Source organism: Neocloeon triangulifer, unplaced genomic scaffold, assembly GCF_031216515.1.
Source record: "Neocloeon triangulifer isolate White Clay Creek 2 clone unplaced genomic scaffold, ASM3121651v1 ptg000013l, whole genome shotgun sequence".
NCBI lineage: Eukaryota > Metazoa > Arthropoda > Insecta > Ephemeroptera > Baetidae > Neocloeon > Neocloeon triangulifer.
Genome location: NW_026775555.1, coordinates 8293604 through 8316206, shown reverse-complemented (window position 1 = coordinate 8316206; position 22603 = coordinate 8293604). Strand labels below are relative to the sequence as shown.

Below are 22603 nucleotides of genomic sequence, written 5' to 3'. Positions count from 1 at the left end.
GGCCTTGACACACGCGCGAGCACCAAGTTAACCCCGCTTGTTGCAATGATTTGCACGGCCGAGAGATACAATTTGTTCTCACCTTGTCCGCATCAAATTTCCGACGCCAGATTGGCATGTGAATAATTCATCAGGCTGTTTGCCTAGAGGTCGGTCGGCGGATCTAATTTCTGCTGGGAATTCGTTCTTCTCTCGCCGAGAATCTTAAAGCCAGTCACTCATGGCTGCAATGTAAATAAAAATTCCATTTGCAGTGACGCGCGCTGCTCTCTGGCCTGCCCGGGATAAAGTTAGCAAGAGACGCAACAAGACACCCGGCTGGAAATGTTCCGGGCCAATTTCGCAGCCGCGCTATCAAATTTTCCGCCAGAAAGGGAGATTAAACTTTTTAAACAAAACCAGGCGAAAGTTGAAGAAAAATATAACTAACGTGCGCGGCTCCCAGAGCAAGCAGTCCAATTTCGCGCTAATTTATGCTTGCGTGCCCAGCCCACTCTTTCCTTGTATACGCTCCCGTGAATCCGCTGCAATTATCATTCTATAATTACGACAGAAGTCGGCCTTTTCCCTGCGAGGCAGATAAAAAGTTTAAAAGTTGGAACTGCTGAAAGAAGGGTCTGCTTTTTGTTTCCTTTTAACGTCAAAGCTGTTCATTTTAAACAATACACGCACATTATAAATACTTTCATTGACCCTTTTTTATATAAACTAATTTTTCAGTTTGGTAATTAAGATTAATTCCAAGAACAATTACGATAGTTATAGGGATAATTTAAAAACAAACTCCCAACAATTAGAATCAGTTAAGTAGCAAAAATAAAAAATTTCTTAATCAATTCCTATTAAAATTATAATCAAGTATGCTTTACATTAAAAAATATACACCTTACAAAAATGTATCTATACATTTTATAAAAATTTTATTTGTAAAACACTGTACAATTTTGTTCTATTTTTATTATGAGCAGGAAATAAAATTTTTAACTCGTTTTTATTATTTAAATTTTTAATGTACATTTTTTTTGTAGAACAAAATCAGCTATAATCATTTAATTTTTATGAAAGTTTATTTTTTATTTGTTTTAATAATAAATAATCTGTGTATATGGTCTCAAAACTTGATCAGTAATCTAAGGATTTTTGCCAACTGGTCAGCCTTGATTCTTTTTTTCATAAAAATTACAAAAGAAAAAGTTTATTTGTTCATTAATAATAACAATATAAAATAATTTCAGCCTCTTTATCTGGAAAGTATCAGGAAAAAACGATCAAGTTTGAAACTTCCGTACAAGGCATGCTCCTTGGTTGCAAAATTTTTCAAGCTTTTACCTTTATTTCTCATTTTTTTTCTACTCTAGCTCGTCCTTTTTATTTCGTAAGATAAAAGAGAGATGAAAAAATCTCTAGGACGTTTGGCCTAATTAATGGATTGCCAACGGGATTGACGGATTGCTGATTTAATGGTCGTTTAAAAGGGGGCCGAGCGAGCGCACAATGAAGCGTGCGGCGGCCAGAGTCCATTGTCTCCCTCGTTCGTTTGTTCCAAATTAATGCCCGCCCGACGAGGAGGTCTCTATATTTAGTGCCCGAGTCAGATAGAGCGGCCCCGAGCAAGTTTTTGCTCTAGACCTCAATTGGGATTCTGCAGCCATACTCGAAATGTCACAGAGTATAAACTTTGGAGGTCAACTTGATGTTGTCAAGTTTGACGTCACGTGGTGGAACGTACGTGTTCTCGAGCAATTCCGTGATTGTCGCCGTCTTTTACTTCACTTGACGTTTTTAATTACAAAGTGCAGCTTTTCCAGCTTTCTGCATCGTAGAACTGCAGAACCCATATATTTACTGCACATAATTCTGTATGTGAAACGTTTCATATCGATTTTGTTTTCGCTAAAAAATCTTCACCGATTATTTTATTCCGATGGAAATTATGCTCAAGGCCTAGAGGAATAGTTAAAAATGCCAATTTTTTATACTTTTTCATTAATTAACGTTAAATTAGCACCAAATTTTAATTCATCGTCACCGAAAGATTTTAAGTTACTTTAAATCTGAAAATTTTGGAATTTTGAAAAATATTTTTCGCCAGTCATAATGATCAGAGAATTTAAAAGTTGTGCAGACAGACGTGCGAAAGAGATGAAAGACACATAAAACGCGGCTGTTGTTTTCTTTCACGCGTTCTCATCGGCGCAGAAAATTGAGATTTGACTGCGCCTTTGAGGAGATACACAAAAGCTGTATACGAATAGCTGAATGTTTACTCGTTAAAATTGAATGCATGCAGCTTTGGATTTCGTGTTTTCGTGGCTGTTTGTTCAAAACAAGCACAAACAAGCCGCCGAACGTGTGTATGCTGCTGAAAGGCTGCAAAAGTGTGCTAAACGTTCTTCCAATTTATAAATATTCACAAGTCAAACGCACGCGCTTCCCAGCGAGCAACTCTGAAAGGACCGACCCGACATCAAAGCATTTCACGTGTACGTACCCTGCCTGCTCTCAATGGCAGGCGCCGTGTGTTCGCGTATTTTAAGTTTGTTTTTCTTCAACAGGTAAAACAAAAACACGAAAGAAAAACCCTTTCGGCCCCTCTTTGTTGAGCTTCGACCAAAGTCCATTGGCGGAGCAAAGTAAATACTGCAAAAACTGCTAAAATTTGCGGTTTCAAAGGTTTTTTTTCTAGCAAAAAGAAAAAAAAGTAAAAATACGGAGAGAGAAAACACACGTGAGAGGTAATTTTTTCCGCTAATGGACTTTTTTCACGTAAAAAACTCGAATTTCAGTTATTCAATAATTAATCAATCCAATGATGTCATAAATTCAAATTGGCCAGCGACTCAAATTTTTCTTCCAACCTTGTGTATTAAAAATAATTAATTTTTTTTCTATTTCTTAATTATTTATAATGATTTTGCTGGAAAGTTGTTCGTTTGTTTGTTTTCAAAATATCAGTGAAATGTAGAGGGAAAAGTATTGTTGTTTCGCCCTTTTTTTTCCAATTTTCTACTTTTTGAAAAATATACAAATGGCGCTATGTATATATTTCACTCTTTTTCCTTTTTTAATAATTTAATTTTAAAATGGGCTGTGCTACTTGAAAAAAAAATCGTTTCCATGTTCTCCATTGAAAAGGCTTAAATTTAATATTTAATATTTTGTTTCAAAAAATATTTCCAATTTATTTATTTCCATTTTCCAGCTCCCAGCACTAGTTTGGCAAAAAAAAGTAAGGGCTGTAAATTTTTCAATAAAAAGTTTCTCCAAGTGATTATTTTTCACGTCTGAAAACATGCCAGAAAAGCGTATTAAACTTTTTGAATATTAATTTTACGGGGCAGCAACAAATTTCAAAATATGTTTTATTTTTACCTGGTCAAACCTGAGGATCCAGCTGAGGCCGATGAGGACGTCGCCGCAGAGGAGGAGGAAAAGCAGGAGCCAGTAGAGCTCGAGGAGGCGCTCGTTCAGTCTGAGGGCGCCGATGCAGCCGAGCACCTGGACGGCGCCGCCCTGCGCGATCAGCGCCAGGTAGGCGTAGAGGAAAGTGGGTTGGTAGAGGAAACGCACGGCGGGGATGAGCGCGCGTCGCGGGTCCGCGAGCGTGCGTCCGGCGACGCACGCGAAGCCCACGACGCTCGCCAGCAGCGCCACGTTGCACGCGTAGATCCAAAGGCGGTAGTAGCGCATAGCCCTCTTCAAGAGCATCTCGCATATCACAGGCGGCTCCACTTTGTGCAGCGACTCGCGCGGCTCACCTCGCGACCACCAGACAAATGTTCCACTCCATCTGCAACAACCAACGACACACATCGATTAGAGACCGGCTCGGCCACATGATGCCCCAAACACACAAAACGGGATGTTGCGCAAAGGCCGCGGCGTACAATGCGGACACTCATTTTTCCCTTAGATTGAACAAATATTTTATATAATATATTTTTTATGTAGTTGAAAAAAGACCAACTTAAAAATTTTTCACGTTTAATAAATATTTTAAAATTTATAAAGATTTTTTTAAACAGTTCTTAAATATAAATTATTCAAAATTATTTATTGTAAAAATATTTATTTCAAACAAATATTTATAGATTTATTGAAATAGTCTTGATAATTTTGTTTTTAACTCCATGATTGTCATCTACAGTTAAATTTTCTTTCTTTGATTATTTTTAAAGCTCTGAACGTGGATGGAAATTCAGATTAGTAAATCAACATAACAATAACATTTTCCTTCTAGATTTTTAATGCTAGAGTTCAAGTTTGTTAATTATCATCTCCGCATAGATTCTAAATATTTTTCAAATATCGTAAGATTCATTGAAAATTGATGGCAATTCATAAATATTAAGAATTCCAATCCATTAGCTAAATTGTCAAAAATTGTTCACCATGGGACAATTACAAATTAAACCATAAAATAGAGTAATAATTTGATAACTATTAAATTTGTATTTAATTAAATTGATTAAAATTCATATTTTATCATCAACTTCTTGATAAGGACAATTAAAAATTATTCCATAAATCAGCATTTTGTAGCTTTATGGTTTTTTCTGTTTAAACTCAATGTTTCATGGAAAGGTTTTTTAAGTAATAAAATTGGGATTATTTCTTTAATTGATGTGAAGATTTATAATTAATTTATAGACCTTTAAAATATTTCGCTCTAGAAAACCTAATTTGTTTTAATGAGAAATTTGAACAATCTAATTTTATAACCACCGTGAAAATTTCAATAAACTTTGAAGTAATTTTTTTATCACTGGTTGTTTTTAACTTCGGTTGGGGCCCAAAAAGGTTGTTTAAGCAAATATGCTTTTTCTGTGCATAAGCTGAGAACTTTTCGTGGAAAGGCGGCGATAAATCGTGATGACCTTTGACCGTCGCACCCACACACTCGCCGCCAAATTTATTTTGTCCCCTCAACTGTGGCGTGTTCGCACCCCCGTAAAATAACTCTCAGCCGTCCGCAATAAAGCCCGAGCATGCGAATTTATGTTTCTCCAGCGTTTTGCGGTTCTTGTGTGTGTGTGTGAAAATGTTGGATGCGCCAGCCGAAGCAAGTCACTTTATTTTGCAAGTCATGAAGTGGCTGTTCCCAAGATCAATTTTCACGTGCCGCTGCTGCGAGGAGATCACGAACGCGTCGGATGTGTGCGGTGGAGACGAGGGTGGTTGGGTGGGTTGGCTTTTTTGCGACGGAGCGATGTGCGGAATTTACTTTTGTGCGCGCACTAGTGTGTGGGAGTTAATAAATTTCGAGAGCAAGGTGCTCTCGGCCTCTTTTCGATTCAAAGCGACTTTGAAACTCTGCACTTGCTTTGACTCTTCGTCTCAACTTTTCTAATTAAATTACGACTAGATAATATAATTTACAATGGCGCCCATTGTATTCGTGCATCCTTCTGCCGCCATTATTTATTGACACAATGAGACACTCGCCGGCCACACATTGTTTTCCGACCGCTCTTTACACTGCAGCTCTCGCCCTGTCGTTCAAAATTACCAGCACTAGTCGTCGGCTCAAGTGAGAGCTGCGCTCGCTACACTGGCAGAGCTAAATTAACCGCTATTTTGAATTGAATTCAAACCTAACAGTTTGACTTAAACATGGGTCTGCCAAAAGCATGCATTTGCGAGAAGCAGAAATGGAAATTATTTTATATCAAAAACTTCACTTTGACCAGAGCTAATTTTTATTTGTTTACTTTCCAGAAAATTAATTAATTAATTTGATTTTTTGAAACATCAATTTTGTTTTAAGGGCATTGCCCGTTTATTTAATTTGACTTTCATTTTCAGATAAAAAAAAGCATCTACAGATAATAAAAATAATAATCTTAATTAAATTTTAGGTATTTTTTCTGTCAAAAAAGCGATAAAAAAAATGTTCTTCTTGTAACTTTAAATGCTGGTGGCTAACTAAGTTGTTTTAATGATATAGTTTTAGACATATTTTAATTAATATTTCATTTTATACTGCAAAAATTTGACAATATAACTTGTTTTAAGACAATTTTTTTAAGAAATGGTTGGGTTTAATATTTCAAATCGATGTTAGCTTTGGATTTTGAATTTATAATTCTATGATTAGTCCTCATGCTATGAAATTTAAAGAGAAACAAAACAATGTCTATTGGCTAAAAAATTCAAGTCTAAATTAAATTTACATACTTTTGATTGTAATTCACTAATTCACTTTACAGGATTAAAGATATTTGGTATAAATATTTACGATTCCAACAATAAACAGTTTTTACAGCATACACTCCAGAGAAAATTCGACAAATGAAAAATAAACGGCGTCTTAACTTAAAGTTGCCTTTGCAATGTTAAGGAGGCAATCGTGTAAATTGGTCAGTTGGTTTACCCTTTTAGGAGGAGCAGTTGAATATAAATTTCGCGAAAATCGATGCGGTTGCGCAAGGAAAGAGATGTTTCTTTAGAGTAAAGTGTGTTTGTTTTCTCCTTCTCTCAGTCCGCTCATTTCGCAGCCACGCCGCTCGTATAGTAATTGGAGCGATAAATTCGAGCGGGGGGCACTTCATTTCCAACACACACACACAGACTATACGTATTCGTCTTGTGCAGCTCTTCCGAGAGGATCTCTATATATATAAACGGCGGTCGAAATTATAAGGAAATATTCTCTGCGGTTATAAGCCGCTTGGAATGGGGTGCTGGGAAATCGAGTGGAAATAACACATGTAGAGAGCGAATTAGAGCAAAAAAACGGAGAGAGACGTTTTTATTTGGTATAATCACGATAATAGCATTGGCAGCAGAGCTGGATGGATCCCTCTCTCGCGAGTGGCTTGCCGTCGGGATAAAGAAAGGAACAGAAAAATTATCGTGGATTTGCGTCACACACCGCTTTTTGTGCTTTACGGCCCCTGCAGTGCACATCGGTCGGTCGGACCCCTGGATCCGTGTGTGGAAAATCCTGAAATGCTTTTTTTTCCTGCCTTTTCGCCCTAGATTGCAGCTCTTGAGCTTAAACGACGCGAACATCGCGGCGCCAAACTGCCGTTAAATTTCACACAAACTGGGCTAAATGTTTAGTCTTTGTTTCACGCGCTGATTTGCATACGTCCTTGTGCTCGCAGAGAGGAAACTGTCCAACGCACTGCGTAGAAAATGCTAATATTGCAAACGGAAGCAGAGGCGCATCAAATTGAATTGTTTCGCAAGTTGAAATGGTCGTTCGGATAAACGATCCTCCCTAATCTGTATTTGAAAAAGAAACGATGTGCTTAAAATGGAGGAGTTTTCAAATTAAATTCTTGTTCAAGACTGAACATTTTGGTTATATTTTAATCACGATAGAGAAATCAGAATCAATTTTGCATACGTTAATAAAATTATAAATAGCGCTTATATTTTTAACCCTTTTTATTTGAAAAATTCAAATTTATTTTGTTAAAAAAGAAAAATTAAAAATTAAATTAAAATCTTTTGAAGTTACGTAAAAATCCGAAATTTTACATTAATGTATCAATTGCTTTTCAACTTTTTTTTTTAAACCATGGAATTTTTCTTTTCTCAACCAAACGAATTAAATAAAAAGTTTTGTTCTCTTGAAGTCGGAGGGCGGAAGTGATAAATTCCTGGCAAGCAGCAGAAAAATACACATATCAACGCCTCAACAGAGAGTTGTCACAATAGGCATGAAATATCGTTTTATATAAATCATTTTCTCAACAATGCCGTTTGAAATTCACACGAGAGAACAAAGATCTTATCTTTAAAGCAGCAGAGGCGCGACAGAGCAGAGGAAGAGCTGCTCGCTCGGTGCGTGTGTGCGTCACGCAGAGAAGCAATTTGCCTAAATCGATTCCAAATTGGCGCTCTGGAAGGAGCAATAAACAAGTTGTAAAATTACCCTTTTTTACTCTCGCGTTAGTCCCGGCGCGTTCAGACACAGATAATAGTTATTCGGTGAAAATAAAAACGCGGCCGCCTCTTCATGGACGCGCGTCATTACACAAGTGTGCGGAAAAAAGCAGTAATGAGGAAAAAAGAGCTGCAATGAAATGTAAAACTTTTATACGTCTTCCTTTTCTCCTCGACTCGAATAACGTTCGCGCGCAAACAGGGGCACGGCTAGAAAGAGACGCGCAATTTGTAAATCTAGGCTTTCATTACCCTGCCATGCTAGCTGGGTCAAGATTTATCACCGTCTTCAAGGCTCGTTTCTTTAATTCGTCACTCACTAAACTGCCCTTTCAGCCCAAACTTTGACTAATTTCTCACCCTAATTGCACGCTTTTATGTCTCTCCAGCCTCCATCCACTGGTCTGAGCAAAAACGACATGACGCTGGAACGCTTTTAACTGCACTGCACATTGTGGCGAGGATTTAAATTATGCTGGTCTCGTCAGGAAAATTATTCTTAATGAGGGCATGAAGAGTTAAAAGAACATAAATAGCGCCAAACGGTGACAAGATTTTATTTTGTTCAAAGAGTGAATTAAATTTTAAATTACGTGCAATTTGCATGGTAAAATTATTACATTATTAGTACCTAATCCATTTTAATTTTCAAATAATTTATTAATTGCAATACGATTTAACTAATAACAGTAGTCAATCAAAAAGCAATCTCAGTCTTTCTGACACAATGAAGAGAAGTGTTCTCTGAACAATATTTTTTTATAAAATAAAATCAATATTAATAATATTAAAATTATTAATATCTTTTAATATTGAAACTAATAGTTAATAGTGTTAAAAATTTAAGCAATTTTAATATTATAAATAATTTAAATATAAATAATTATTTTCATTAACACGTTTTAAAAATAAAAGTACGCACATTTTTTAATTTAATTTAATTATTTAAATGTACAGATAAAGTTGTTTTCTAACCTATTATCTTTCGCATGTTGAAATGTGATAAAACATAAAATTAAAATTTAATGACTGGTTAAATACTTTTAAAAGTCCTTTACTTTTGTTAGAATAATGAAACTTTTTTTTGTTTGGAGCAAACGCAATGCTTTGTGAGAAAATTTAAGGACATTAATGTTGCATACTGCATAGTTTTATTTTTTTCATTGATCATGATTTAGAAAATGTCTCCTGTTCTATTATATTTTAAAAGACAATATTCTGATATTATTAATATCTTATTTATAAGACTGCTTGTATACTAATGAATTATTTTTACATAACAAACTGTTTAAAACATTTTGTTAAAGGAACCTATCCTAAATGTTCATGCTTTAACTGTTTTGTAATTGTTAACCAGCTTTGCACCTTTTTCACTTGAAACCCAATTACGAAAACCCACCTACACAACACGATCTTCCAGTTTCCAATTAAGGCGCAAATTGTATCCATCGCAAAACTGATACAACACGCGCGCGCGCAAGAGAAATAACCGCTCATAAATTAGGCAGAATAACGCCCGGTTATAAAAGTTAATGACGCAAAAGCGGCGGAAAGGAAAACACAATTGGCGAAACGGCTCAAGTGCGAGTCGGGTTTTAAAAGGCAATAGAAATGCGAAAAGCGTTCGCGTCCCTCGGCAGGTAACAAGCGCGAGCGAGCGAGCGACGCCAACCAATGAGCAACACCAGTAGAAATTCGGTATAAATAGAGCTATTTCCAGCGGGGCGCAACTGCGTCAACGCTTTTGTAGAAAAAGCTAGTGGCGCGCGCGCGTGTGGTCAGTAGAAAATCGTGCGTGTTTATTTCTCCTGGCCGAGACCATTTCAATATGTGCATAGAATAATTATGGAGAGATGATTTTATTTCAGCTGTCAAGCGCAGAGAGATGAGTGCGATCGAGCTGGAAAGAGAAACAGACGCTCCATTTGCATAAAACCGATATTTGGCCTGCGTGTTTTTTTTCGCCCTCGCTCGCATCTGCTGCTGTGACGCGCCGCAGCTCCAATTCGAAAACAGAGCTTTAATGGGTATTGCTAAGCCGGCGGCTTTTGTAGACCTGCCGAACTCTGGCCTCGACTGGGGGGATTATTATCGATGCATTTTGTAATTAGAGCTTGATTGAAACTGCTGTTGCGGCTGATTTTGCGTTTGTCGGTTGCTGCGGCTCACTGGGCCGAGGATTAGGTGCCCAAAAGGGGTGGAGATTTGCACACCGCGTACTTCTTGGAATATGCCCCAGTGTTTACCGCATCAAATTGTGAAATTAGGGCGATCCAAAAGCCTAACCCAGCCTGTGTTTTTGTTACAGTCGGTAGAAAAATAAAGAACGATAAAAATTTTATGGCGGTTATTTTTAGAAATTAACTAACTCTGCTCAAAAAAACGGCGATTTATTTGCTTAAATATTGACATCCGATTGTAGAGATTCACTTGATCACTTCTGTTCAGACTTTTGAGGTAGCTAAAAGTAAATTTACAAATCGATATTGCGTCTTATGGGGAGTTTTTCTCCTAAAATCTTCCTGATCAAAATAACGTAATGAAAAGTTTATCTCCTAAATACACAGCTTATTTAATAAGATTTGGAAGCAAATATTGATGGTAATATTATGCCTAAAATAAGGTTACTTTTAACTAGGTAAAATTGGGAATAAAAGTAGCTTGAACCGTGTTAGGCATTTCCATCTTACTAATTAGGATTTTAGAGTTAATGTAGACTGTAATAAAAATTAAAATCTTTACATTAAATAAATAAAATAGTTGGAGATTTTAAAAACAATAATAAACAGCTATTTTATTTTTCATTTTCGATTTTCTTCCATCAAAATAAATTAATGTGCAGCCATCATGAAATGAGAAACTGAAATGGTATTTGATCCAAACAAGGCGATCCAGTTATACCAAACGTCCTTGAATCTAACGCAACGTACCACCAAGCATTGAGGGTATAAGCTATATAAATTTAATACCGAGCATTAGTGTTGTGTTCAGAGAGCAAATCTGTTGCCGAGATTCATTGTCGTTTCGGTCTAACAACGTTGTGCTGTAAGGACAAATTATTGCTTTTCCGGCTGAATAGAGAGTGTGCACTGAGCGAGGTATGATTATGTATCTCTGCGGGATTAATCTGGAAACAAACTAGGGATTGCTGATTATCATTTAATTACTTTAACTGCTTTTTCATCAATTGTTTTTTATTAGTAGAGCTGCCAAGCAACTTCATTGCTATTTTAGTATTAATTTTTTTATTAAATTTACTCTAATTTATCATCAATATTACTTTTATTTCTTTACATTGAATAAATAAATTATTAATAATCTTTTAAACAAACATTGATTTAAAAAAATTAAAATAATTTTTACGGATTAAAAAATAATTTATAAATATATTCATTATAATGAGTTTCAAATATACTTCAAAATAATTTTACTTAAAGCTTGTTTTCAATTTTTTTTTAATTAGTTCAAAAACAGTCACGAAATAACTTTTTATTAATGATCTCAATTCCAGAGTAAAATGAGCACAATTTCAACTGGTTTTATGTTAAAATTATATTAAATTATTAAAATTTATTATTGAAAAAGAATCATTCACCTCAAAATCAATCAAATCACCTTTTTTAAATCTCAATCTAATTTCATTCAAATTATCTTCTTTAATAAAATTATCATAAATGACAAAAACAATAACTAAAAAAGTTTTACATTGCAAATAAAAAATAAAAAATGTTGAAGAGTTAAAAATAATTGCATGCACGTTTGTGATTACTCGATTGGCTGGGTGCGCGTCGGCGAGACTAATTTTGAAGGGCCCCGAGCAACGTCAATTTCAAGTTTCCTGCTCCAGGCGAATCAATTTCGACGCGCAGCTCCCATCCTCCATTTATTCCACGCATTTGCAACGCGCCCGCCACTACCAGTTAATACAATCCAACTCCCGGTCTCAATCGAGTTTTTGCTAACAACGTTGAAGCCTCGGGGACTAGAGAGACAATTATATATCCGGGGCGCACAATTATTCTCTCCACTGCGGATGATTTTATCACAACATACATATGTATTACATTTGCCCACGCACAATTTCCAGGACAGACTTTGAGGCGCTGGCCCGCAAAATGTAATTGGCGCCGAATGTGTTAAATGAAAACAATGCATTGTTGAGACGGAGCCAGGCTGCCACTTCCAATTCGGTCTGTCTGACTGGAGGAAGACGTACTGCAGAGAGAGCGGTCGGTGCACATACAAGTTTATTTACTTTTGGCGGTCGAACCACACAATTGTTGAGACCGACAGACTTGTGAGATTCGCTTCCATTCGATTTTGGCGGAGAATGGAAAGCCAGCAAAAAATTGCATTGGCACTCGCTCGTGTGAACTTCTATGTACAGGATATTGAGGGAATTTTCTATTTATTCCAAAACATGGCCGTTTGTTTTTTTTCATCGGCGGAAATCGTTTGAGAAAGAGGACCGGATTTGTTTGCTTTTTGTGATTTGACGCGCTTAACTTTTTCCAAACTTTCAAGAGTAGTGTCCTGTTCTGTTAGAAAATTTTTCCTCTGGAGAATTGAGAAAAAAATTAACTTTCAGAGAGGTGACAGTCCAAATCTTTCGCACGCAATTTAAAACTTCATAAAAGCCACGTAAAACAGAAGCGCCAAGTTACATAATGTAAGCGTAGAATTTACTTTCTCCCCATGGATTGTAATTTAAAAAATTTGCTCTATTTTTTCAACAATTTCAGAATATCATCTTTATTTAAAAATTAAAATATTTCCATAAAAAAAGACTATATTTATCACGTTTTTCTTTTCCAATACTTCTTTTTTCAAATGCAGTATAAACTTGTTTTCATGTAGAACCAAAATAGAAACAATAATTATACAATTCCGAGAAAAAAAAGGCTTGTGGGTTAATGATCGAAAAATCTAAAACAATTAAAACCTCTTCAAAAAGTAATTATTGCGGAAACCGCCGACAATCACATATTCTTAACCTTTACCACTCCCATTCCGACCGTCTCAGCACCTTGAGAGATTCGGAGATGATTAATGGCTCTCGGCCGCATTCGCAATCCGCGATTTTCCCCTTGAGAGAGCGCGCGCGAGCGAAGAAATGTGTGTTTGCCGGAATGACCCAATTCCCCGGCAGCTCCTGTGCTATTTCGCAGCCGATAAATGTTGATCTTTGACCTTTTTGTTCCACCGCCGCGTGTGACACTGGGTCAACAACTTGATTAATTTATCAGCAGTTCCCTTATTTTCTTGGAGGAAACTCGAGCCTGCTTTGCATGCGATAATTCTCAAGTGGAGTAATTTTTCATCGCGGCATGGATCAAATTCCTCATTAATTAGGAAAGGTCGGGCTACGAAATCCTAATCTCTGGCAGCTTAGAGTTGAAGTGTCGCGCATTAATTATTTGCCTTGGCGAAAAATCATTAAGCCGCACGTCTCTGCTCTCTTCTGGCGAATAAAAGGGCTGCCGGGAAACAATGAATAATTCAGCAGCGCCACCGCAGCATCATGTATATACACCCCTATATCTACGTGGTGTGTTTTTGCATCGGGTATCGAATTTCCATGGCGCGCACACGTTTCTAATTGGAGCATCATCGCAAATAATGCCAATTTGCAGCCGCCATTTCCACTTTCCTTTCTTTCTTTTCTTTCTCTCTGACAGGAGCCGCCGGCGGTTCTCCTCTCTCTTTCTCTATCTTTGCAGCTCGCTCGTGTGTTGTTATTATTGTTGCTCTCCACTATCGCACACACCCTTTCGGCGCTTTATTATACGGGATGATCCTGCTTTTATTCTGCAGATCCTCCGTCATCCCCGATGACACGATGCGGAAGAACATTTAGGACAATGGGCCCCTTCACTTTTATTGCTCCAAAGTGTGCAAATTTTGTGCAGTTTTATTACGAGATACGCCGAGTGTAACAAAGTGACAGCCGCGCGTGACTGATAAATTTAACAGCCTCGGGCATTTGCATAATCAGCTCGCAACCATTAATTAGCATGCCAAACAAATTACCATTGATGCCTCCCGCCTTTGCCGGTGGCATGTGCAATCGAATCAAACTCAATAGCATTTCATTCAATTTTCACCTATACAAAATTTAAATTATTGATCCATTTTTTACCTCATTTCTTATTTGATTAAAATAAAATTAAACTATTAGTTTTCAAATTTAAATGTATAAGGAACGGAGAGATTGAAATTACGCTCGGGCAGAAATAAAATTTAGTTGCAAATTGTGTTTGCAAATTTAAAACAAGTTTGTTGGAAATTTGTGTATTTTCAGTACTAACTCCAGGAAACTAATTTGAAAGAATAATAATTTTCTTTCCAGTTTTCGGAGAATATTTTATGCAAATAAATATTCAACGTCCTAATTTATTCTAGTGTATAAAAATTTATACGCCGGATATTGATATTTTCCAATGCGTCTTTAAATTTAAACATATTCTTTCGTCTGCTGGCCCACTTTCGAGCGATTGATCATTACACAAAAAGGCCATTAACCTGATTGTCGACCAAAAAGACATTTATAGTAAATCAAGGCACAACAGATCCATATCGGTGCCGATTCTTTTTTTACTGTGTCCGAGTGCTATCCTGATGATGACATAAAAGTATAGTCTCCAGCTGTAGGGTTTCGTGCTGAAACAACCTCGCCACCCGCGTTGAGACAAAAATTAGATTGCATAAATAAATGATTGTGTTGCGGTTTATTTGGTCAAAGACCGCCGGACGTTGTTATGCAAATTCAGCGAACCAAGCCGGTTGCATAACTTATCAGCTTTCAAACTGCACCTCAGCTTTCAGCTTTGCCCTGTGTGCGTATATCAAAGGTGCATGAGACAACTTTGCGCCACTCTTGATTATACGCCGGTGGTCGAGGCCGACAAGTTTTGTGACCCGCAAAGGGTCAAACGGCGCAAGTAGTTTATACATTTGCGGAAATAAAGCCGCCAGAGCAATAAGTGCCCCTCGTCTTTATTGTGAGCTTTTCATTAATGTTCGATGAAAGGAAGCACTCTCTGGTTGTTTGCTAGGGAGCTGAAGTATAAAGATCGCTCAGAAGTAACGTGTATGATCGAGTGCTTGGCAAAAAGAGTGGTCGTTTTTCTCCAGAGCTGGCAAAGACATGAATCGAACGTTATTGAGGAAAAATAATGAACGAGTCTCTCTGAAAGAATGAAAGCAGGAAAATATCAACCATTGTAAAAAACGCTCGGGGATTTAGCTAGAAAAAGTTTTTATGATTAAAGCATTTGATTGAAAATAAACGATTTATATACAATTTTCATTGATATTAAAAGGTACTACATAATTATTACGGTAAAAACTATAATTATATAAAATAGATTCAATGTTCAAATTTTTAATCATGGCTGAAGGATGCTTTTGAAAGGGTAATGTGACGACTCATGGAATCGATATCCGAACCAAAATTATGGCAGCACGCAACCCAAGCAAAAATATCGACGCTACTGCTTAATGGAATCACAAACGGATTTTTCCTCCTTAAACCTTTTGGCGAAAAAGCTTTTAGTAATGAGGAAAATGCCCGTATTTTATTCCATGAACATCTCCTTGAGTTTTTCGCAAATAGCTTCGCCGTATTGAAAATAATTGATTTAAAGTTGCCATCCGTCGCTGACATTTTACCTTTTAACTAGAGTTCAGAGAAGCATTCAACATTCACTTCCAAGAAATTAATGCTCTGTGCTACTGTTTTTAGCTAAATTCGAGCAAAATTCAAAAATGGAGAACTCGGATTATCCAAGAATAACATTTTAAAAAGCCATAGATTTCAAACTGGAGCTCTAAAAAAAATTTACAAGTTAAGCTGTGGATATTATGCAATCAACGATTGGTAAAAGTCATATATTTTCTTGAGCCTTTCATGAGATCAATTTTAATCATATTTCATCTAGCATCGTCAAATTTAAATTTTAAAAATTTGCCCACAGTAAACTACCTAAAAAGCAAATTATTTAAACTGACTTACTATATTTTTCATATTAAAATCGTATGTATTTTTTTTAATTATTTTACCTAGAAATCAAAGTTTTTCCTTATCATATTCAAGTCAATTTTTAAATAACGATTTAATTATGTAGCAACTTGACATTTTTATGGAGAGTAAACTTTTATTTATTCAAACTATCAATAAAATTGTAACTCATAATTATGCTTGAAGGAGACTCAAACTTCAGAGTGTTTTTTTTCCGGCGATTAAATTATGGCCCTTTCGGCTCTTGTCACCAAAAACCGCAGGCGCCGTAAAACGTTTAATGGCGTAAAATGGGTAAAAATCCTCTTGTGCCCTCACTATTTTCGTGCGCCATTAAACAAGAGCGACTGTGGCCGAAAATAAGGCGATAAAAAGGGACTCTTCTTTGGCCGTCTCATTTCGCGCTTGCTTTACTGCCCGGCCAGAGCAAATACCTGAGTAGACCGTGTACGTACATACGGTGTACATAAGAAGCCGTAAAAGGGTGCGAGAGTAATAAAGAGATATTTTTCGACGCCGCCGCCGCCGCCGCGAGGAGTTAGCAGTATTAGGGTATTAAACGTGATTTATAAAACAACAGCGCGCCGCAGTCAGCGCCTCGGGGAGTAAATCACTGTCGCGTTTCTCTGGTATATAAAAGTTCATACAGCACGTAGCACCAATTCAGCCCCAACCGACCTGAACGCCAACACGCCAAGTGGATCGGGCCTCCAAGGACGTTGCGAAAAAAAACTCACATACCCCATTCATCTACAATAGCAAAAATTCTAATCCTCCACGTACATTGTTGGGGCAGTGTTATAATGTTTAATGTTGATTAACTGCACGCGAAACGTGCACAGGGTCATGATAAGTCAGGTATTAACTGCTGTTGTCGATATATTATTTTGTTTATATTTTTGTGTTAGATTTGAAACGAAAATTTGTGTCAAATGCACGCTGATAATAAAAATTTATGAGAATTTAAGTGCTAATTATTATAAATGCCTTATATGCTATGGTGTGAGCAAAATAACAATAAAAATAGAACAAAATATTAAAAAAGGATTTAAAATTATAAGAACCGCATAATTTTCATAACTTTATTTCATAAAATTAAAGGACCTAAGGATTTTCAGAGCAATTTCTTGAGTTGAGATTCTGATCGTTCCTTTCATAAAGATTTTTTTAATAATTGCATTCGTTAAAAAATCCCTTTCCAAGTTTGAAGAAGTTGGAGCTCTTTAATTTTTGTGCCAAACTAATTTTTTACCTTCAATTTTTTAATCAATGTTCTATGAAAGTGGTGAAATTTATGTTTAGTGTGAACTCCATGATTAAAAACCCTATTGTGTAAAGAAACTTGGTCTTAAAGTTAACAAATAATTAATGCACATTTATTATTGCATAACCCACCACTTTTTCTTTTTTTAAATTCAAATTAGTTCTTTCCGAATTAATTCAATTTCAATCCAATGAAACATTTAATTTGGTTGAAAGGAATTTCCATTTACAATCAAAGTTCTCTAAACGTTCAAACTCCAAAGAATATTTTAAATGAATTTTTTTCTGTAGCATTTTTCTTTCATTTCTAATAAAACTTATATAAATTCCATCTTTGGCAAATAGTATAGCTGTGAAGAATTTTGCAAAAAAAGAATTAGTATAATTACCAATCAGCTCTTATATAATATGACAAATCTTGCACATCCTCCAAGTTCCGTCCTCATTATTTGCAGCCATGAAGTATAAAACTCTCTCCCGAGATAAATTCTTGGCAATATGTCTGCTCTGAAAGACTGGAGTAAAAAAAGTGTATTATCCCGACCAGCAGCCGCCTTTTGTTTTATAGATATGGCCGGAAATTTCAATCTGGCCCTTTCTTTTGCCCAGTGGACTCTCTCATCAGCGTCGGGGTCCGAGCCGCGATTGTGCCAGGAAATGAGAAGTAAATTTTTTACGCCCAAGAAGCCCGGGGCTTTTTTTTCGTTTTTCACTTCCCCTGCATACGTGTACGTACTTGCTGTCCCGCCCATTTTTATTTATTATTATTGTCGTGGCTGGTTGCCTTAATGTCAGTCCAAGAGCGCACGAGCGTGCATTCATCAATAATAGAGTATCAACAGCGGCGGCAAATATATACATGCAGCACAAAAACACAAGAAGTTTCTTTGCCGAGCACGGCACACGGTTCAAGGTTTATTCTCGGGCGCGCTTTAAATTTTCAACACCCGTCCTCCGAGTTGGTGCCACTCACCCCCGGCCTGCAAGTCTCAGATGGTGCGGTTCGCAATTGCAGCTGCGTGTGTTTCGCGCCCCGTGTGCCTCTAATTAAATTAAACTTGCACGAAGGGAACGCAGATTTGAAAGTTAATTTTTCATGCGCAGCCCGCTGCTCCTTTGTGAGCCTGTTTTGGAAAAATTCAACCGGCCTTTTCTACAGCTAAAATTTTATTTATAATTTAGTATAGATCTACATTACCTACAATCTAATTGAAGCAAAAAGTTATATGTAATTTAAAATTATATGTTTAATTAAAAAACATTATTTAGCAAAAAAATATTACTTAAAATGCAACTTTTTTTATAATATCATTTAAAATTTTATTAAACAACATTAAAAAGTATTTTTAATTTTTTTATTATTTTATTTTTAATGTAAATAACTAAAAATTTAATTGTTTAAGAAGGTAGCAATTAATATTGATTTGCCAAATATCATAATTTTTACATATAAAAAACTTGACCAACAATACATTTGAAACGGATAACAACTTCAATTAATTTTGGTCTTTTGGTAGTGGTAAATATTGTTTTATCAAATTAAATTATCCTTAACAGAAAAGAAGAATAGCAAAAAAAAAAAAAAAATCATATGAAATGGGTTACTCTACACCGCTCTACACGAGTCAAATCCCTCGATATCTATTCAACAATCAAGAAGTTGTGATTTACTTCTTATAAATAAGAAATTTATATATTTACATTTTGTAGTTGTGCTTTAATAAGTATGTATGTTGAATACTCATTGAGTGTATAAACTTATATTTATATATAAACTTATATTATAAACTTCAATTTGAAACAAATATCTTAAAGTTTCTGGATCTAGCTATTGATGATTTAGAAACGATGTTACACAAAATTAAGTTTTTCAATAAAAAAAGAGAAACAAATTATCCTATACTTCATTTTTTTTTTTTACCAATTCTTAAAATATCTTATGTTCAATATAAAAATTTGAAATCAGAAAATCGGGTTCATTGTTTTTGTTTTCAATTGTTGTTCTTAAATTTTAAATTTTTGATAATTACCACCAACTTCTATGCACAGAAAATAAACGTTCAAATTGGCAAGAAACTTGTTAACGCGATTATTAAAACTTATTGTCGGCACGCTCTATTAATCCATGGAAAGGTTTTGCACGGAAACTCTTTCATGTACTCACGGTAATTTGTAAATTACTAGCTCGCTTTAGAACACATACATGCTGTGTGTATACCACATTAAAACTCTTATCTTAATTAAATCGCTATTAAAGTTGCTGCCGGGTTGAATTAATAAAAAAAGTGCCGTGTCTTTCTCTCTCTCTCTCTCTGCCCGGGATGGGAACTTGTTATTTTTCCGCATAAAAGTCTCAACTTTGCACACAGACTCGTTCTGCGAGACTAATTGCGCTCTTTGTTAATGAAGACCCTTCCTTTATGTAAAATCTTTGAAATGCTCACACAGCAGAGAGAGAGCCCGTCCCGCAAAACGCGCGGCCTCTTTCATTATACCGCAACCCTTGAGAACTTTTTTTTTCGCAATTCAGAAACAACTTTCTAATTATTTCCATTTTTTATACGAGCTCTCTAGCACCCTCGACCGTGTTTCATTTTCTGCGGATTTATTGCGGCATTGGCGGGTTGAAGGGTCATTTTTATTGATCTGCATATATAAAAAAATCTAGCTCTGCCAGCTCTGGTATGAAAAGAGCAGAATTGTACATTGAATTTTTTTCAGCTGACCGAAGCAGACGGAACGTTTTTTCGACCTTACTTGAGCCTCTCTTTTTTAATATTAATAGCAAACGAGGCAAGTTTTAATAAAAATGCAAAAGATGGCCAACTTTTTTTCTCCTCTCACAGCCATTGTAAAATTTTTAAACTGCTCTCTGCATGCAACGCCGGCTCGCAATACTCTGTCTCTTCTTTAATCTGCCTCCATTGGCATGAATATTAAAACCCTCTAGTGAGAGCTAGCGACACACATTTTTGCGTCGGCACAAACACACAATGCTTTCTGCGCTGCGAAACCCCTTTGGCGAGAGAGAGCGAAATCAGAAAGCAGCCTGTTTTGTTTATTCAGCGCGTCATTGTGTTTTCAAAGACTGCAGCAACAAAAAGCCTAAAATATTGCAGCAGCGCCCGACTCTACACACACACACACACACACATTACGCAAGCGTCTCTTCTCTCCTAGGGGGAGCAGACGAAATGTATGGACCAAATAAAAAAAGTTGGGGGCCATGCGAGGATATAATCCTTAATTGAATTTATTAGCATTCAATCTTCGGGATTCCAATTGGATTATAACAAAAAGGATTAGTTCAATTTAAAAACACAACAATGCCTTTAGAAAATGAAATAATTAATTTGTTTAAATTAATAATTAGTTTTAACAGTGAAATAAACTTGATAATTGATTATAATATCAATAAAAGAATGTTCAATTGATAAAATTTAGAACCCTCCGTGACGTGTGACGTGTGATAACTCTTTAGGAATTTTTCAAGATCTTTACCTCCCCAAAATTAATTTATATATAATTTGCAATTTTTGCAACAACTTTAGAAATATAAACAAAACCTATAAAATACAGCTTAAACAAATTTATTTAATAATATATAAATACTAAAATTAAATAAAAGTTTATGTCAAATTTATTATATTTACTGAAAAAATATTTTGTTATTTATCTTTTTGTTTAAAATTTTGATGGTACAAAAAAATATTTGCTAAATTTATTATATACTTTGTAAGAAAACATTATGTTTCAAGGAATTTAAAACATTTATAAACTTCCTTCAAAGCAATAATTAAGTAGGAGCGAAGCTGTTTCGTAAATTTTATAGTGTTGGCTATATAGGCATTGAGTTTTAATATCTATGATCGCAATGAAGCAAAAATTTTCTCGGACTTGCATAAAGCCCTTTTTGTGTAAAAAGTGAGCCCCGCGCTCTACTCTGATCAGCCAATTACGTGTGCTTAATCCAATTTGCGCTTTGTGTGTGCTTTGCTTTTCTTTCACTTTGATGCCTCCGCTCTCTCTAGTCCCTTTTTGCACTTTCAAAGCCGGATAGCGAGGTCCTGGGGTCAGGAAAAACAACAACTGACACCCTTTGTAGCCGTGCGCGCTATTAATAGGGTTGAAAAATGCCCGGCCTTTCTCATTATAATCAGCTGTTCGCAAAGGCAGCGTGGCTCGGATTTCCACAGCTGTCTGCAAATCCCGTCAAGCAGGAAAATTGCGTTTTCCGGCGGGGAAAGGACGATCGTTACATCCATCAAGGTTGCTGAACTGGATGCAAAAATTGACTTTGTAATCTCACCGGGCATGGAAACTCTGTGTATTATTGTGTGGGCAATGCACTCGTCCGAGCCGCACATTCCCCGGCTATCTGCGCATGAATAATTAATGCAAATCCATAAAATCCAAAGACCAGAGTTCACGGCGCGAATCTATATTTGCTCTTTTTTCAGCCTCGCTACTGCCTCCGTTTCACATCAAAAGAAAGAGTCTCGTGTGTCTTTCTCCTTTTCGTTGCAAACACAAAGATCTTTTATAAAGGGCGATCTGGTACTCAACTCGAGATAAACTGCTGAACACACATTTTGCACGATTGCATTGTTTTCGGGACACTGTCAAAAAGGGTCTGTCCTCTCAAAGTGAAGAGTGGGCGTCTTTGAGTAAAATTTACATAGGGAAAATTTGGTTAAAATTGCAATTTGGGTTCAAATTTTGAAAACAGTGTCTTGCCTTTACTTCTATTTTTAATAAATTCCCATATCATAAGTGGGATTTTTCATTTGAGTGCATTTAATATTTTGTTGGTACATTAATTTGAAGAATATTGCATTAAAAATTTTAGTTCTTCATGACTTAAATCAGTCCAGAGAGGCAAATAACAATACATAAAAAATTTTCATAAATTTGTAGCAAATGAACTGGGATTTTCCAAGAAATTTTTCCTATGACATTTCAATTTTTGAAAACTAGTTTCATCAAATTTTATAAGACCAAAATCCAAATTTTGGAATGGGACTAAAAGACAGTGTCAGTAAATTGATTTTGACAATTCCATCCAGCCTAGCTGATTATGCTTAAAAGGAAACATGACTGAAATTTTCATAGCTTTCTTTGTTCTGCTAGAATAATTTCCACAATATTTTTTACACATTTTTAAATCATTCCTAACATGCAAAGTATGACAAAAAATTGTTGATAAATTGGATACGTCTTAAATTTTGTTCAGGTTTTTGTCCATTTAATGAATCAAATGTACAAATGTAATCAGTATTTTATGCCCTTTTTTAGTGGAATTAATTACTTACAATAAAGTGATCAGTGAAGCGTTTTTAAAGTATATTTCAACAAAGTTCCGGTTATTATTTTTCAAATGTGGAAGCACAAAAAATTATAAATATAATGTAACGATACAAAAGT

At 35.9% G+C, this 22603-nt stretch overlaps 1 protein-coding gene across 1 annotated transcript in view; it reads right to left on the bottom strand.

The window, feature by feature from the left end:
- Nucleotides 1–22603, bottom strand: part of LOC132198606 (uncharacterized) — a 29498-nt gene that overhangs the window by 6260 nt on the left and 635 nt on the right. Inside the window, exon 2 of the mRNA XM_059622719.1 lies at nucleotides 3373–3790. Coding sequence (XP_059478702.1) covers nucleotides 3373–3708 — 336 coding nt within the window. The 5' untranslated portion in view covers nucleotides 3709–3790. The remainder of the gene's footprint in view (nucleotides 1–3372; nucleotides 3791–22603) is intronic.